This window comes from Eubalaena glacialis, chromosome 7 (genome assembly GCF_028564815.1).
Source record: "Eubalaena glacialis isolate mEubGla1 chromosome 7, mEubGla1.1.hap2.+ XY, whole genome shotgun sequence".
Classification (NCBI taxonomy): Eukaryota; Metazoa; Chordata; class Mammalia; order Artiodactyla; family Balaenidae; genus Eubalaena; species Eubalaena glacialis.
This window is the reverse complement of record NC_083722.1, coordinates 38146288-38164286: the sequence shown is the minus strand read 5'-3', so window position 1 is coordinate 38164286 and position 17999 is coordinate 38146288. Positions and strand designations below refer to the sequence as shown.

Sequence of the window (17999 nt, the reverse complement as noted above, 5' to 3'; positions counted from 1 at the left end):
AAAGGCTCTAGGGAAGAATCCTTCTTTGCCTCTTCCAGGTTCTAGTGGTTGCCATCAATCCTTGGCATTCCTTAGCTGTGGTAGCATAACTCCAGTCCCCACCTCTGCAGGGCCATCTTCCCACTGTGTGTCATTGTGCGTCCTCTCCTCTTCTAATAAGGACACCATTTAGATTGAATTTAGGACCAACCCTACTTCAGTATCACCTCATGTTTAGTTACATCTGCAAGGACCCTATTTTCAAATATGGTCATCTTCTGAGGTTCCAGAAGGACTTGAATTTTAAGGGGGACGCTATTCAACCCAATATACACATTTTTCAGGATTTTATATTATTCCATTCTGTGAGTATTCCATAATTGAACAGTTTCTAGATTTTTTACTATTATAAAAAAAAAGACTTGGGACATTCATATACACACACTTTTATATACATATACTATTATTTCTGTAAGATAGATTCTCGGAAGTAGAATAGCTAGGTCAAAGAGCATGCACATTTTACATTTTAATAAATACTAACAAATTATCTACATAAACTTACACCAATGTGTAACTTTCATTAACAGCATATGTAGATCATCAACACTGGATATTGCCATTGTTTTGCCAGTCAAGAAACTGAAAAGTGGTATCTCACTTTAAGTCACCTTTTAGTGGAGTTGGATGTCTTTTCATGTGTTTCTTTTAGGCCATTTGTATTTATTCTTCGTGAATTACTTGTTCATATTATCTACACAGAGAGAGCAAAGCAATGCCCTTTCCCTCTAGTCCTGCCCTCTTCATGCGTGGCACAAAGAGAGGCTCGAGCTCTCCAGTGACCCATGAGCAGTCAGAGGTGAGGGTCCTCAGGTCCACAGTCTGCCTAGTGTCTGTCACATGAGGCTCTTAATATAGCCTCTGACTGTATCTGTGCCTGAGAGGAGTATTTGCTGTAGATTTTAAGCAGTGACCATACTTCGTGATTCATTTGTATTACCCCAGCATGCCTTCTGGCACTTAAATATTTCCCAGAGTTAATTTGTCAGGGGGCGGGTTGTTGCCTGTTGCTATTCTCACACATTTTCTCTTCTGGATGAACTTTAGAGTGCTGTCGTCACAACCCCACCCCATCCCCACCTTCACCAATAAGAGACTGATGGGATTCTATCCAAGTTGTATTAAGGTTCATATATGTATTTTTTGAGTAGACTTGACATCTTTATGATTATTTAGTCTTCCCATCGAGGATCATGGTATGATATGTTTATTTAGGTCTTATTTTATATCCTTCAGTAAAATTTTATAGTTTTACCTTTCTTGTTAAATTTATTGCCTGTTTTTATGAATGAGATCATTTTCCATTTCCATTTTTAAATGATTATGGTCAGCAGTGTCAGAACACTATTGATGTTTACATGTCTAGAGATCTCTATCTTGTGTTCTGCCACCTTGTTAAATTATCTGTTATTGTTTTCTTTTCCTTTCTTGATTTTCTTTGGGTTTTCTTCCTCCACCTGCTTTTCACATATCTCTACCTGTTAATCCCAAGAATATCTAAACCTCAGAATAAAACTAAAATAAGTTACAGTTAAAATAATCTCTTGATACCCTTAGGTTCAGAACTGCCTGCTATTAGCCCGTGAAGCACCTTTGTATAAATTAGAAGAATTTCTCCTGACACTTTACTCTTATCTCCCGGGAAGATTGTCATAATTAATTGATTCATTTGGAATATGACGCATTACTACAGAAAAATGTGATGATAAATATATGCAGCTCTCCAGTGTCTCCCTTAGATGAGGAGCTCTTGCACCATCTCAGCCTGCACAGACATTCTCCATAGTGCTGCTTAGAGCCATAGATTGTGTCATCACTGCCTCTGGAATCACCCCTTTCTTCCCAAGCCCACTGCCTCAGTTAAGACTCTCGTTATAGGGACTTCCCTGGCGGTCCAGTGGTTAAGACTCCGTGCTTCCAGTGCAGGGGCGTGTGGGTTCGATCCCTGGTTGGGGAACTAAGATCCCACATGCTGCACATTGCGGCCAAAAAAAAAATTAAAAAAAAAAAAAAGACTCTCGTATTTCACCTCTCATCACAGTACAACCCCTCCCTCCCCCAAAAAAGGACAAAAACAAAGTATAACCGGGTCTTCCTCTTCCTAGCCTCTCTCTTCCAGGACACCCTAGTCACAATCCAGAATAACCTTCCTAGAAGGAAGCCCTAGAAGTCCTCATCACATCTTCCTCAGCAGCCTCTGTCCTCTTATCCCCGCCCCACCGCATCCTCTGTGCTCTTCCCACCGCACCCAGGTGCCTCGGTAATTCCTCTTGCCTCTCAGTCTCAGTTTGCTCATCTGTAAAATGAGAATAGCAATGCCTCCTCAGTAATTATGTGGTAAAGAGTAAACGATATATTACCTGCAAAAATGACTCGTATTGGGCTTGGCGCTGAGCACGTTAGTTTTCTTTCCCCTTCCTACCCCCTCCCTCACAAGTACTTTGGAAACGGAAATGCTGTATAATTGTAACATGTTGTTATGATTATTTATGCCTCATTGTATGTCCATTACCCGGAGTTCTTGTATTTTGGCAAGAATTCATCATATTTGACCTCTAATAAGGAACATTTGAAAATATTCCAGAAGGGAAAAAAAAAATTTAATTGCAGCCTGAGTATGCCACTGGAAAAAAAAAGCGTAACTGCAGCCTCAGTGTGCTACTGAAACAGGTTCCACGAAAGGGTTTTCTGCTGCCCCTGGAGGCTCACGGTGAACACTGTGTGTGCCAAGGTGTGCGTAGTCCCCTGGATGAGAACAGTGGGTGGCAGCTGCCTCAGGGAAACACAGGTTCTGTCTGCAGGAGATGGAGGATGCTCAGGAGACGTGCTGAGAACAAACACAGCCCTCCCCCGATGAGGATTTCTTATACTGCATGACTGCTGCCTTCTGCTGACTACAGAAAATGTTTTGTGGTTAAGAGTCGGTTTCCACGTGTGTTTATTGGTTTAAAGAACTGACTTCATTTCGGCCACATTTGGTTGTTGTCTTTTGTTGTAGGCTCTCTCCTGATTGGGTTTCCATTGGGTTTTTTGTTTTGTTTTGTTTTGTTTTTTATTTATTATTTTTGGCTGTGTTGGGTCTTCGTTTCTGTGCGAGGGCTTTCTCTAGTTGCGGCGAGTGGGAATCACTCCTCATTGCGGTGCGCGGGCCTCTCACTGTCGCGGCCTCTCTTGTTGCGGAGCACAGGCTCCAGACACGCAGGCCCAGCAGTTGTGGCTCACGGGTCTAGTTGCTCCGCGGCATGTGGGATCCTCCCAGACCAGGGCTCGAACCCGTGTCCCCTGCATTGGCAGGCAGACTCTCAACCACCGCCACCAGGGAAGCCCCTCCATTGGGTTTTAATCAGAAACCATCTGGTGAAACATTTTGGATTCAAATTAGAGTTTATCAGAAACATCTATCTCAATTCTCTAGCATATTTTTTTACATGAAATGTTCTCTATTAACTATAGCAGATTCAACAAAACTGAGATGTTGGGATTCTGGGCAGTCAACAATGGCCACTCAAAAGACCTGCTATGTTACATTAGCCTCCCAGCATGTATGCTTCAAATACTAAAATTAAAGTGCTATATGGTTGTGTTGTATCTGGTCCCTTAGGATTAGTTGTGAATAAAGTCAATCACAAACTCAGTTATATGTAATGATTTAATATAAAGCAATTTAACATTAAATACCTCAGTTCTTTTACTACTAATCAAATGAGTAAAAATAGGAACATTTAAATGAACTAAAGGGAGATGGTGATTTGTTAGTTGAGGTATTTGAAAAGCCCCACTTGTTTGAAACACATGTGAACAGTTACAACTCTTTCTTGACCAATACAGTACTGTCTACTATACTTTAACTTTTATGTATGACTCAGAACGGGAAGTTGTTGGTTGGAAAGCTACTACTTGTCTCTCTAAATCCCTTCTGTAAGCAATAAAGTAACAGTGATAGATATATGATAAAACTAGCACAGTAAAATGTTAATGGTGGAACCTAGGTAGTGGATATACTGATATCTACTGTAAAATTCTTTCAACTTTACTGTATTCTGGAAATCTTTCATAATAAAATATTGGGGGAAAAGTCATCTTAAAAAAAAAAGAAAGAAAGAAAGAAACATCTATTTCAGAGAACACAGGTGAAACCCAGAATGGAACAGAAAGCAAACAAGAAATAATGTAATAATACTATGAACAGAATAGTCTCAGAGGGAAGGAACGCAGAGAAACCGAGAAGAGCTGCATAGAAACAGAGCCAACCCCTCAGAGAAGGACCAGAGAAAGGTGTGGGGAGCCAGCAAGCTCTCACATCAGGGTCTGGGTGGGGCATTCTTCTAGTTCTGACCAACCTGCAGTCCTTGGGGCTAGAAACCATGGTTAGTAGCCCCTACCCACCCTGAGCTCGGACAGAGTGCTAACGGGCAGATGCAGTTCACTCTATTCCAAAGATGGGCCCCTAAAAAGTCCTGTCTCTCCTTTCCATCCCTTCTGTCTGTGCCCTTTTCTCAGTTTTCCTTCCCAGAGCCATCCTGGCCTCCACTTGTACTTGTGAACCCAGGGCCTAGGGTGTCAGAAGACATGCATGCAGAGGGGCTCATCACTGACGATGGGACCACCCTTCCTGCCTGCCCCTCCCCCATGTGCTGTAGCCAGGTCAGACCTATGGGTTGCAGGTTAGAAAACAGTGGAAGAACTGCATTTCCAACCCCATGTCTCCGAATATAGCTCCTCAAACTGTTCGACTTCAGTTGTTGATTTGACTTAGGAGATACTTGTATGTGTTAAAAAAATATTTTCCACAAAGCCTAGAAGAGTATACAGAGAAAAGTACCTCTCCTTTCCACCTCTATCCCCTAAGCCCTCTGTTCCCTTCTCTGGGGTTAATGTATTTGATATGTACCTTTTCAGAGGTCACATGCGCTTATCACTGTTAGCTTTTAAAATTATTCTTATGTCTTTCTGCTTCCATTGCTGTGGTGACTAGATTTACCTGCTCTGTCTGCTTTCTCCATATCCCTTCCTCTCGCAGACTTTGACCCCTGGTGGACAAATGACTGTGAGCAGAATGAGTCAGACCCCATCCCTGCCAACTGCACCGGCTGTGCCCAGAAATTACCCCTCAAGGTGATGCTCCTGGAAGATACCCCAGGGAAATTTGAGAGACTCCATCCTCTGGTGATCAAGGTGAGCAAGAAGGCAGATTCTCCCACTGATCGACTACCCATTTAATGGCTAGGAAACATCAAGCGCTGTGACATTCGTGATTAGTAATTCCGTGTTGTCTTGTTGCACTTTTGTTTTCTGCCTTGCCAAGACCGGACAACCCCTGTCATCAGAGGGGCTTCAGCGTTTTTTGTGCCAGTACCCTGAGGTGACAGAAGGCTTCACCGAAGGGTTTTTCACCAAGTGGTGGCGCTGCTTTCCTGAACGGTGGTTCCCGTTTCCTTACCCATGGTGAGTGTGGAAAGGGCCGCTCAGCGTGCATGTGTGCAGAGAGGGGGCAGACCAAATGTCAAAACGGTACTATGGATAATTGCTGCCAAGATGCTGCTATGCCCAGCACTGTGCAAGCACTTTACAATACACCCTTCTAGTCAAATGATACTCAGGAGTGCACTGTTGCAAACTTGATGAGAGAGAAAGTGGGTGAGTCCAAAGAGGTGTGTCAAGAGGGGCACCACTGTGGTGGACACCGAGATTGCCTGATAGACTCATAATTTACTTCTAAGTATGTGTTTAGCATTTGTGTTTATGCTGAGTGGGTCCTGAGCATTGAGGACTGCAGAGAGAGCACAAAGAATAAAAGGGAAAGTTATTTCTTGGCAGCCAGGCTGTGTGCCTTGGTGCTTAGTGTCTGTTACTCATTGGTGATGCTCATAATAGCTCTGGGAAGTAGGAATTATCACTGTCGTTTTTCAGATCAGAAAAGTGGGAATCAGAGAGGTTAAGTACCTTGCTTAAGGTCACCCAGCCAGGATTGAAACCCAGGTCTATCTCCTTGTTCCTTGCTGTGTCCTATAGAAGACATGGTCTGTTTCTTCAGGTGAAAGTTGCTTTCTAGAAAGAAAAGGAAGGCCAGTTTACTTCTAGAACCATTCCAAAGAGAATTAAAACTGCTTTTTCAGGCCTTTTGTCGGATGATTTCTGTGCTTCTGCCTTTCTTTAAATTTGTCGTTTATTTACATGATCAAATACTCGGTGTAACAAGCTGATACAGGCTTCCTACTTCATGCTGCTCCACCTCAGAAGGTTCTTGATTTTTGCCTCCTCCTCCTCCCTTCTTCTCTCTTGCCCTGTCTGCTGTTACTTCAGTCCCTTTGCCAAGAGAGAATGAATGGAGTGTTTCTCTTCTCCCTCTATATGTTGTTTTAGCTGGATTTTATAAACACCCCACCCACACAGACAGATCATGGCAGTAGAGTTTGTGTGTGTGTGTGTACGTTTTACTATTAATTGATTTGGCATGACTGTTCTTCATGGACCTAATACTTCAGATACTGTCCTGACATTTTTCCCTCTTCACCCACCGCCCACAGTTTTCCCACCCTTGCCGAGCTCTCTGTTAGTCACAGAGTTAGGCTGGCTTGCCCAGTTTAACTACATTTTTCTCTTTTACACATTTTACAGGAGAAGACCTCTGAACAGATCACACCTTTTACGTGAGCTTTTTCCTGTGTTCACCTACCTGCCGTTTCCAAAAGAAGCCTCCTTGAAAAAGTGCTTCCTTCTTCAACCAGAACCTATTGTGGGGAGTAAGGTAGGAAATTTTGAGAGGACTTGGCTTTAGAATTTTTCTCATTTGGTACCTGGGCTGATGTCATAATCAAAGCCTTCCCTGCATGTCAACTTAGGGGGTGAATTGAGGGGTCACCCACATAATCTAAAGTTCTCTCCTCCTGCTGCTTGCCAACAGACCTGACTTTTTACTGAAGACATGCTTACAGAAAGTCTAGTGACCTTGCAGATGTATTTCCTGCCCTTAACACCTGGGGGCAAGTTACTTTTCTATATTAAAGGAAGTAAAATCCTAAAACTTGAAGGGTCCTGAGCATCCCGTTAGTCTGACTTCCCTACCTCCAAGTAGAAAGCAGGCAGACTATGAATGAATAGTATGTAAATGAATAGTCCAGCTTACTCATTTTATAGAGAAGGAAACTGAGCCCCAGAGAGATTCAATCATTTGCCCAAGGACACAGCAAGTTAATAAGAGGTCTCTCCTCACCCTCCACTCCCAGGTTGGCTTTCCCCAGAAAAAAACAAATGAGAAACTTCAGATAGAGAACCGGGAAAGCGAAAAGCTTGGGAGCATGGAGAGGTTTGGGAACAAAAGGGTTGACAAGCCTGTGCCTGAGGCAGGCAGCCCAGTGCGTGTGGCAGTGGTTCTCACCTCAGTCCGTGGCCAAGTACCCAGAGCCCACATTTACCGTCTCTGGGGCCAGTGGACTGGGCAGAGCTGTTCTGTGTTTGTGTCTGTTTACTTTTCTCTGAATTGCTCTTTTTTTGAGTCTAATTCCTGAAGAAGGTTTTTGAGCCTGGATTGGTTTGGAATAATTAAAAGGATGAATTTTCCTTTATTAAAAAATTAAATTTGCTGAGCTGTGACCCCTACCAACTCTGGGTTGTGTCTTTCACCTCCTGACACTATTGTTTGGCTCCAGTTTGCTGAATCGTGTTAAAGGAATTTCAAAGCCTTTAAAAACAATCATTTCATCTAGAAGTAAGAACTTCTGTCTGCCAGCTGTAGGGTGGAGGTGCTGGGCTGTTGCCTCAGATTTTAAAGAAGTTTATCCTGCTGTCTTCGGCTAGAACTCGGGGCCCTAGTATGATTTCATCTTCATAATTATGATATAATTCTGGGTGAGGGCCTTGATCTTTATCTTGGGTTTTCCCACTTGAATCTTAAGTTAATTTCACCAGTCTGCTTAACAGGGACACCAAGGAGCCCAGCCAAAGGGGTAAATACACAGTTACACAGACGCCTGTCAGAGTCATCTTGTTGCAGTTCTCAAGTATGTTTTGGGAAGGGGAGCGGCCCAAATAGGCAAAAATCCTGAGAGTCTGATTTCTTAGAGCATCTGTTCCCCACCCTGGCCCAGGCTGTCCTTCCTCCACAGCCTTGTTACTCCGCCCTTGGTCCACATCCCTGTGCCTGGACCCGGTAAAGTCACATGTCTGTGGGCCCAGAATCCAAGAGGCAGCCTTGGGATAGAAGATAAGCAGTGGGGGCTGATTGTTGAGAGGCCCTGGGGGAAGAGGTGAGGGGCTCCAAGGCCCACTTTACCCACCCCACGGTGTTGCCTAGGGCTGGCCCACTCTATCGTGTTGTCAGTTTCTCCTCATCCTGAATGTGGAGGAACATGGTCCCACCCCCTCTCAGGCCTATATGAAACAGAGATACATCCGCTTATTTTTGTCTTCTGGAACTTTTTCAAGACTGCATATGTCAGGGCTTCTGCCAATGTTACTACCAGTCAGTCACAGGCCAGCTCAAGACACTAGTCCTCCTTCTGTCACTACAGCAGCAGTTGAAATGGCTCTAGCATTTCCACGGACACAGAGTCATGGCCAGGGCCTGTGGGAGCAACCGAGAGACCAGGGTTAGGGAGCAGGAGAAGATAGGGCCACATCCCAAGGCTCTAGAGGACCCAAGCGGTGAAGGAAAAACCAGGACGTGGCCCAGGGAGTCAGACTTCTTACCCCTGCTTTATAAGGGCATATAAAGAGTTTCCCTAGGGGGCAGGGGCTGGGAGGAGGGGGAAGAGGGGAGGGAAGGGGAGACCCTAGGGGTTTTCTCTCACCATCTAGACAGGAAGAGAAGCCTGAGCAAGACCAACTTCTCCCTTTATCTCTACTCCCTGCCCCTCCCCAGCCCCAGGGTTCACAGCTCTACCTGGTACACAGCAGGTTGCACTTAATGCCTGTTGGTAGCAGTATTATGCCCTCAGCAGTGCAGTAGTTACCTGTGTAGGTGTATATCCTGGTTATCTCCTTAGCTTTCAAAATCAGAGGCTGATCTTACTGTCATTAGTTTTTAATCAGTAGCATCATATATCTGCTCACTTGAGTCTTGCCAAAAAGTATAAACTTGAACTTGCTGCTGTCAGAAGCCTAACAGTAAGTGATAATGTTCCATGGACCATTGTCCAAAGGATATGCAAACTATCTATCTGGGTCAAACCAGACCCTCAGAAGATTGCCTATTTAGATCACCACGTGTTGGCCTCTGCTAGACTTTTGTTAAAATACAATTAGATATTTTGCCTTTGACCTACTTTGAAACTGTGGCTAGAAATAGTTGTGAATTATGAAGCTCGTGCCGTTTCTGCTACAGGTCTGTCATTGAGGATGCTGCCCACAAAACCTACACGATGTCTCTTTAGGAAAAACCATAGAAGAAATCTTACCCTGGTCTCAGTACCAGGAGATGCCATACTTAGGAGAAACTAGTTTGTTATTGTCTTTTGGACGTAACTGTGAATTGCGTTCTTGGTACTGTTTTCCTCTTTGCTTAGGCTGCGAGGAAGCTCAGAGCCATATGTGTAAGAGTTTTTGTGTATTACTGTCCCATGCTCCGGGGTTTTATTTTGTTTTCCTTTCCTTCCTTTTCTTCCCCCATGTCTTTTCCTCCAGATGCATAGGATGCATGACCTGTTTACCACTGGCAGTGGCGAGGCCATGTTGCAACTCATCCCTCCCTTCCAGTGCCGAAGACATTGCCAGTCCATGGCGATGCCACTAGAGCCAGGGGATATTGGTAGGTGGAGCCCCCGGCGGGCAAGGTCACTGGAGGGTCTTTTTACTTTTTAACTCAAAAAACATTCTAAAAATTAAATATTGCCTTCACAAAGATTCATTAAGTAGAGTCAAAAATAGCATTCTTTTATTAAAAAGGTCAATATTTATGCTTAGATGTAATGAGAAGTAATGAGAAAATGTAGCAGAGAGAAATGTCTTATATGCGCATTTAGAATGTATGTGCCCATTGGCTTTATTTATTTTTTATTTTGGCCACACCACGTGGCTTGTGGGATTTTAGTTCCCCGACCAGGGATCGAACCCAGTTCCTCAGCAGTGAGAGCATGGAGTCCTAACCACTGGACTGCCAGGGAATTCCCTCCATTGGCTTTAGAGATTTCAATTTAGAAAGAATTATTATGGGGAGTATTTAGAGTGATCCTTTATTTTACAGATAAGGAGATTGAGATCCAGAGAGGAGAGGTGACCACCTCAAGGCCCCACCATCAGTTAGGCAAAGCATCAGTGTTAAGTGACTCCTTTCACTGAGTCAGGCCAGAGGAGGTACAGTTCAGATTTGAGGAAACCCTTTCTGTGCCCATTTTGCTAATAAAACAATGCAGGCAGTATGTAAGGGCAGCAGCCACCCAAGGAAATACTACCTTCCGTGTGGGTCCCACAGCCAGGTCACAGCCTCACAGTCATCACTCACCCTTGGCTCCATGATTTCCCACTGTGACTTGTTCTGCACCTGATATTCTAAAAATCCGTTCCAAAGGAACAGCCTTGAATCAACTGCTGTCAGTTTGACAGTGGAATTTTCTTGGCAGAAGCACATAAATCAGCAAGCATCACCATCGCCCTCCTTGTTTTTCTTGCCTCACAAAACCTAGTGGAGCCCTGGTGTTCCTGGCAGAGACCAGACTGGTTTTCCAGTTGATTTCTTTTAACTTTATCTATTTGGAAAACCCCAATCCCTAGAAACCTCTCACCTCATTTGGAGGTCGGATGCAGACTGCGAACTGCCAAACTTTAACCCAACCAAGTTACATAACTTTTATTTCAATTTAAAAATGAAAAAATAAAAATAATGCACAAATTAAGCATTAACCGATAATGGAGCACAGCTGCCCTGGCCCTTGAGAATTACTGCAGAAAAGAGGATTCTTATGTGGAAATTATTCCGAAACCATCTTCCTTTAGTGGAGTGACGCTGCACAAGTCTGTATGGCATTCTGGGTTTGGAGTGTGTAGTTGTGCTTGAAAAAGTTTCTGTCTTACGTTCTACAAACGCCTGACAGTTCAGACAACTACAGAGACACTTTAGTTATCCAAATTCCATGTTTTCGGCTCCCAGAAGCATCCAGAATGCCAATTATATAATTAGGGAAAAAGAAAAAAAGATGGGTGAGTGGCAGTGATCAAAGAAGCTTTACGCCTCAAAGGCTGCTGCGGCTGGTCCAGAACAGCTTAAAATCCAGAGCCTGATGCTTGTCGTGCTGTGACCGGCAGATTGCTGACCAGAGGGGAAGGAGCCGTGTGGTCGGCAGTGTCCATGAAGGCCAGCACATGACAGGAACGTCGAGAACTGATGGAGACCGACCAGAGCAAGGGGAAGCGGGCAAGTCAGGAGAAGAGTGGAGGTGGAGAGGGCGGAGGAGGACGGTGGGCACTTGAAGCAGTGGCAGAAATAGAAGCAGTGGCCGCAGCTGCCACAGTGAAAAATGAGGGCAGGAAAGCAGACCCTGACAGTGGAGGAGACTAATTTAGTGGCTGTAGGACAGGTGGCAGCTCCTGCACCTAAGAGACCCTTAAGAATAGCACTGTGACAAGCAGGTTCTGTGTTTTCTGACAAAATAAGCATTATCCTGTGAAAGCTGAGGGGAAGGGGATCACCAGAAAACCTGTGACGGGCGGAGTTTTCAAGAATGACGTGGGTGTCAGGCATCAGAGGCTGATGCTGGTGAGCCCACACACCTGCCATGATGGTACAGTCACGGCTGGTAGTAACCCTTCTGGAGTCACCAAGTAGAGGGCACATCCGTTCAGCGCTCTCAGTCTAAAGATGGGTAGTATATATCATTCTCTAGAAATTTTTCCATCAGGAAGTTATTGAAGTGTTAAAATTGTTTAACTTTACCTTCCTAGCCTATTCCTATCGCTCAAATGATATGGGTCAGTGTTTCCTAATCGATTCTTCAGATCACTCATGACCCTAGGGGGCTAACAGGAGCCCCTTGGAAAGACCCTTGGCAAATAGGGCTCTTGAGTCATTGACTTTGGGAAATGCCTGTCTTGTCGAAACATAGTATACATTAGTGTACAAAAGGCTCTGAAAAGCCTTGGAGAAATCCAGTGTTTTTCAAACTTACTTGACCAGGGAACCCTTTTTCCTTGGACTGTTTTATGGGATGCTACTGTCTGCAGAATACAATTTAGGAAATACTGGTTTGGGTTAATCTGGATGTTCTGTAATGAGACCATATTATGTATAACCTCAGGAGAATTGGATAGGGTGTCCTGGTGCCCCTCAGAACCCATCCTATCTTCTTGCTGAAAAAAATGAGACCTGAGAATTGATGTCCCATATCAGCCTTATCTAGAGCATCCTGCTTTTGTAAACCTGCTGAATGGTGATTCACAATTACCCAGGTGAGGGCTGGTGATGAAGCACTTTGGTTCATAGTGGCTCCCATTGGATGTCAGGTTACAGAGAGGACTGATAATAACTGGGGATACTTATGCCAGGAAGAGCTAAAAGACCTCCAGAGCAAGCATTGCCTCTGAGTCTGTAGGTGAATCTGAGGGCAGCTCTAGCAGACCTGCCTTGTTCGTGCCCACGGGTAGGCCTGACATTCACATGCTTTCCTTGTTCGTGTCTCCCTGCAAGGCTATGCTGGCGCCACCCACTGGAAGGTCTACATTATAGCCAGAGGGGTCCAGCCTCTGGTCATTTGTGATGGAACCACCCTCTCAGAACTGTAGGAAACAGAACTAAAGGAACAGGTTTGAGAGCTGAAGACCGGATCGAAAGGGGGAAAATAAAAACAAAAAACGATGAAACCACTCTCCAGGGGTTGGTTGCTTAGTTACCTGCCCTGTGCATGCGTGTGTGAGCCAGTTGTGTGCTGGAGGCAAAGGCCAGAGCCCAGCCCTCCCAACTCTTCCAGCCCAGCTGCTTGGCCAGGACTTTGCCAATACCCATCTGTGAGAGACTGGCCTCTTCCAGGCCTTTTGGCACCGAAGCCTTGAGGCTGCCCTTCAGGCAGGGAGCACGGTTGATACCTTCCCTCACTTGCATGACATGATCCCTTCTGCTGGCTCCCTGGCCACGAGAGGGCAGTCACCAGGTCCTGACTTTAGAGCCATCCTCTACCAGGTGGGCCTGCCTGTCCTCTCTTCCTGGTCACACCACCCTGTACTTTTTTTGGAAAGCCATGGATGATTAAAGAAGTCATTGCAGTTTCCCAAGCAGAATGGAATCTAGAACCAGTGAAAAAGGTTCACTCAAACTGCACTCAAGAAGTGCACTTCTTTCCCAGTGTCCATGGCTCTTGGAGTATCAGCGATGCCAGGTCGGAGTCTGATTGTAATTGAAATGGTAATTCCTAAGGTAATACTTGTCTCCATTCTATCAGTTCTTATGCCTCTCCCCTCCCTCCCCTTCTCCCTTGCCTATCTGGATGGCTTCTCAGAAGTTGGGCTCCTGGTCCCCCTCCCTTGGATGGGCCAGCGCCCTTTACTGCTGAGGCAGCACTGCTCTTGTCAACTATGTTGCTTTTACCAAATGTCTTCGGAGGGGGAGACGGTGCCTCCCCGGGTTTGATCTTTAGGGTCCAACATTCTGCAGGAAAGATGTTTTACAGACGTGTCAAGCTGATGTTGTAATGTGGTTGGGGAAGGAACTCCAGACCCAAAGTGTTGGCCAGCTGGGCGTACGACTGTGTGACCCTCTGTCTTGAAATGATTTCTCTCTGTACTGGGAGCCAAGGTGAGGTGTTTTTATTTTTTGTGAAAATATAAAATTATGTTCTTTTGATTGGATGATTCACTATGCTCATTGTTTTCCCCAAGTGCTCTTAGTGTGTCTTAAGTGTGTAAATAAGGACACTCTTTTCTTGTTTCCTTTTTCCCATTATATTCCTTTATCGACTCTGTTAAAAATCTGGCTTCTGATCATGCCATTGCCGAGTTGAAGAAAAAGCGAACCACACTGCAGCCCTGGTTCTGAACTGCAGAAATCAAACAGATACTGGAAGTGTCTGTGTCGAGTTACAGACCAGAGGCAGACAGTGGTGAGGGAAGAGGGTGGGTGTGACTCCTTATGGGGTTTTCTTCATCCTTGGAGGCACCCCTGCACCTTGTCCCCAGGCCCTCTTTCTCTACACATCTCACGAGCAGCAGTGAGGGTCATCAGGTGCTTGAGTGGCCTGTGTGTGGGCTTGTAAAGGACAAGGAGGGTTCACAGAGTTCAGGGGGGAAAAGCTCAGAGCCTCCTCCACGGGCTTGAGTGAAACTAGGATGAATTGTACCTGAGGGAATTTTTCCTTAAAAGAATCAGGCCTTGTGTGAATTGATACAGGAAAAACAAAACTTTGTGTCCATATGAAATTCGTGCTGCTAAGCAGTTACAATATAAGAGGTTTTAGATCAGAGAGATCATTTGGAGGCCAGCTTTGTGCAAGCTTTTCAGCCTTTTCAGTGTCCTTACCCCGGCTGCATATGGGGAAGGTTTATACGTAAACAAGTTCTTTAGAGGCCTCTCAGCATTTTTCTTAACTTAGGTCCTCTGGGTTAACAGAAGAGAGGGTTCCTTAGGAGCAAAGCAACTGTTCTGTTGATGGAAATTTCTGTTTTCATGAATTACCCTGTGTTCCTTTCCCATTTTACTCCAGCCCTTTCCATTTTACTCCAGCCCTTTATACCTTAAATGTTCATAAAATACCCTCTTCAGCTCAAAACTGAAAAACCCTTGTATGTGTTGGTGTTCTGAGGCATCCTCTGGGAGGTTCCCTGAGCTGTCTACAGTTCAACAAAGAATGGTATGGCAGCAGATAAGTAGAGACTTTTTAAAATCATTTAAAAATCTGTCCAGTTCAGAATTGAATATAGATTTATGTTAGGGGAGAAGTTCTCCAAAGAGGTTTTCCGCTTTTAATTACTGGATCCTGAGAAGTAATTCACCTTCTTCTCAAGGTAATTCTGAAAAGCAGAATCTACCACTGACCAGTCAGTGATCAATGGGTTGCCGGCCAATTCCTTTCTAGTTATCCAAGTCTTTGTGTGAGGGTGCCGCAGGATCTCCCCTGCTCACCTAGCTCTCAGCTCCTCCATTGAAGCAGCAAAAGTCCCTCCACATTTCCCGGTGTGGGAAAAGGGTCATAAAGAGGAGGAAACAGGGTCGGGGGGCTGGTGGGACCACATAACTCCCCATCTCTACCACCACAGTAAGAGCAAAATCACAGAGCTTGCTTTAAACAGAGGGACTTGCTCTCGTGAATTTGAGTTGTTTACTAAGAGGTCACATGGCGGTGACCTCCGCACATGGGTTAGGTTCCCTTTCTTGTCGGTTCCCTTTCTTGTCATTTCCCAGAGCAGAGGCTCGTGTCCCCAAAATTCAGCTCTCAGGGGAGAAAGGCTGCTTTGGCACCAGTTTGAAGTATTATATCGAGGTGTCCTGAGGTCCCCAGAAGTCAGGTGTTGAACAGACACTACACCTGTCCTGGCTTATGAAGAGAGGTAGAACTTATCGTCTCCCCACTCTCAATTTCTTTGAGAAAGGGAGAGAGTGAAATAACTGGTTTATGAAAACAGAATCTGCCTGCCAGTGCAGGGGACATGGGTTTGAGCCCTGGTCCAGGAAGATCCCACATGCCGCAGAGCAACTAAGCCCGTGCACCACAACTACTGAGCCCGTGTGCCACAACTACTGAGCCCACGTGCCTAGAGCCCGTGCTCCGCAACAAGGAGAAGCCACCGCAATGAGAAGCCCGCGCACCACAAAGAAGAGTAGCCTCTGCTCGCTACAACTAGAGACAGCCCGCGCGCAGCAACGAAGACCCAACACAGCCAAAAAACAACAAAAAAAAATTAATTAAAAAAAAAAAAGTGTCTCGATATACATGATCTCTGATCTTTTGTCAGTCCTGTAAAGCAGGTATTAGATCCTCATTTTACAAGTAAAGAAACTGGGGCTGAGGACAGTTCATTACTGTCCGGTGGATGGCTGGTTCCACCAATAATGGTTCCACATTATTTTCCTGCTACAGCAAGTATGGTGCCCAGGAATTAAGCTGTGGGTTTAATTGACTCAGGTGTGCCCAGCCAGGTAGGAGAACCTAGGGGCAGGGTCAGCAAGCCGGGAACTCTTCAGGGTTTGTTTTCAAAACTGTTTTGGCCAGAAATGGAGAGAATCTAACAGATGACTTTTATAAAAAGCCTTTCACTTTTTCCCTCCCCATCTGAAAACTCTCTAAGAGTGAATGTGGCCGGAACACAACAATGTCCAGCCATCGTCCCATCACCACAAGTTCCAGATGTGTGACCAGAAGAAGGACTCTGCCCAATTCCAGTTTTGGGTCCCCTTGGAGTTTACATCACTTGTTTTTGATTTCTCGGTTTTCTATTCCCTTTTTCCAAAACCCAGCATAGACCTCAGCGTAGGAACAATTATTTTAAAACAAAATAGTTCCTCAGCTGCAGGTGATGGCTTCAAACATTTTAATACAGTCTAGTGATATTTTGCTCATTAACCAGTGCCTTCCATAGTGAAAATTCAAAACCTCAAAGCAGGTGTTTGCTTCTCATGTAATCCTTGTCCAGCAGAAGGCCAGGTCGTAGGGGAAAGTGAAGTCTGGTTGCAAGGAGAAAGACGCTCTTGTCTACCTTTTGAGAATCAATTATTAAACAGGACTCTCTTAGGCTTTTGAGTTCTCCTATCGATGGAAGAAAAACTCTCCTGAGTTACAAGTTCCACACTCATTAACTTTCATTTTTAAACTTTTTCACCCACTAAAATTGGTTGAAGGACGGGAGTGACAGAGATGTGCTCTAAAATAGCATTTTGGTTTGAGAGTCTCTCCACATCTGGACCTGCGGATATTGGGTCCAGGGCAGACGCATGTCTGAGCCAGGAGGCTATGAAGGTCAGGCGCTTATGGAGAGAGCCCTGTCACAAATGAAAAATGGGAGGCTCTGGGAACGTGCTGTGTCGCCATCAGCCTCCCCGTATCTCCAGCAGCTTCTTCTGCAAAAGCATCTCAGAGAAGATGGACGGGCGGTCTCCCTTGTGCACCACATCCGAGTCCACCCACGGGGCGCGACGTGGCTTTAAGTGCTGGCCTTGGTGAGAAACCCTCCAGCCAGCTCGTCTATGGTCCAGGTCCCTTAGTGTCTGGTTTCCCTGCCCTGCATAATTTAAGCATTAGAGCTAAATCTGTCATTTCTCCCTCTCTGGAGACTGTGAAATGTCCAGCCCTCTTCAGAATAGTAGAGAGAAGAAATGTTAACGTAACTGCAAGCGGAGCCCTGGAACTGTCCAGGCATGGTGGGGCTGCCCACAGGCCATTCCTCCTGTCTTCATGCAGCTGAAGTCTGCCCGTCAGCCCGCATCAATCCAAGAGTGAGCCACAGCTGCAAGCACCCGTGCTGAGGAGGGAAACCAATTTAGAGTTTCAGACAGAAATTGGAGTGTCGGGACATCTGCTTTGTGCCAGGCATAATTGTCCTCATTATTCCTAGCAACAGCTCTGTGGGGTAGGTGAGGTCAGCAGTGTCCCACCCTTCAAACTTCAGCCCCTCAGAACACTTCCAACCTTATAAGGAACAAACTCTCACTTAAACTATGAGAATTGGTGATGGAAACTGACAGACCTGTGGCATTCCCAGAGAAGCCCCAGCCTCATCATAGGTGACTTTCCCTCCAAAGTTCTCTCCATAGTTTCACCCTCAGAAAAGTGCTGGCTGTGGTCTCTTCCTCCCCCTCCCTCCTGGGGAAAGGTCAGTAACAGACGCCTAGGCTGGGGGAGAACACTGGAGAGGCAAAGGGAAGCAGGAACTCAGTGCTCAGCCTCTTCCCCGCCGCAATCAGGGACCGGAGCCAGGACGGCTGCAGCTCGTCTTCAGGGAACCAGGGTGGTGGGCCTGGGTGGTCCCAGTGAGCAGAGGAAGGGGGGGGACACCTGTCCCGCCACGAGTGCTCCAGATGGTCTAAGCTCTTAACTCTGTGTTGTGTG

General features: G+C 45.5%; 1 protein-coding gene across 8 annotated transcripts in view; it reads left to right on the top strand.

Moving 5' to 3' along the window:
* Window positions 1-13804, top strand: part of C7H6orf89 (chromosome 7 C6orf89 homolog) — a 29127-nt gene extending 15323 nt beyond the window's left edge. For all 8 annotated transcript variants that reach the window (XM_061196295.1, XM_061196294.1, XM_061196293.1 and 5 more), the window contains 5 exons: window positions 5060-5214; window positions 5345-5484; window positions 6658-6787; window positions 9661-9784; window positions 12656-13804. In XM_061196295.1, the coding sequence (XP_061052278.1) occupies window positions 5060-5214; window positions 5345-5484; window positions 6658-6787; window positions 9661-9784; window positions 12656-12750 (644 nt within the window). In that variant the 3' untranslated portion in view covers window positions 12751-13804. The remainder of the gene's footprint in view (window positions 1-5059; window positions 5215-5344; window positions 5485-6657; window positions 6788-9660; window positions 9785-12655) is intronic.
* The last annotated feature ends 4195 nt before the right edge of the window (window positions 13805-17999 follow it).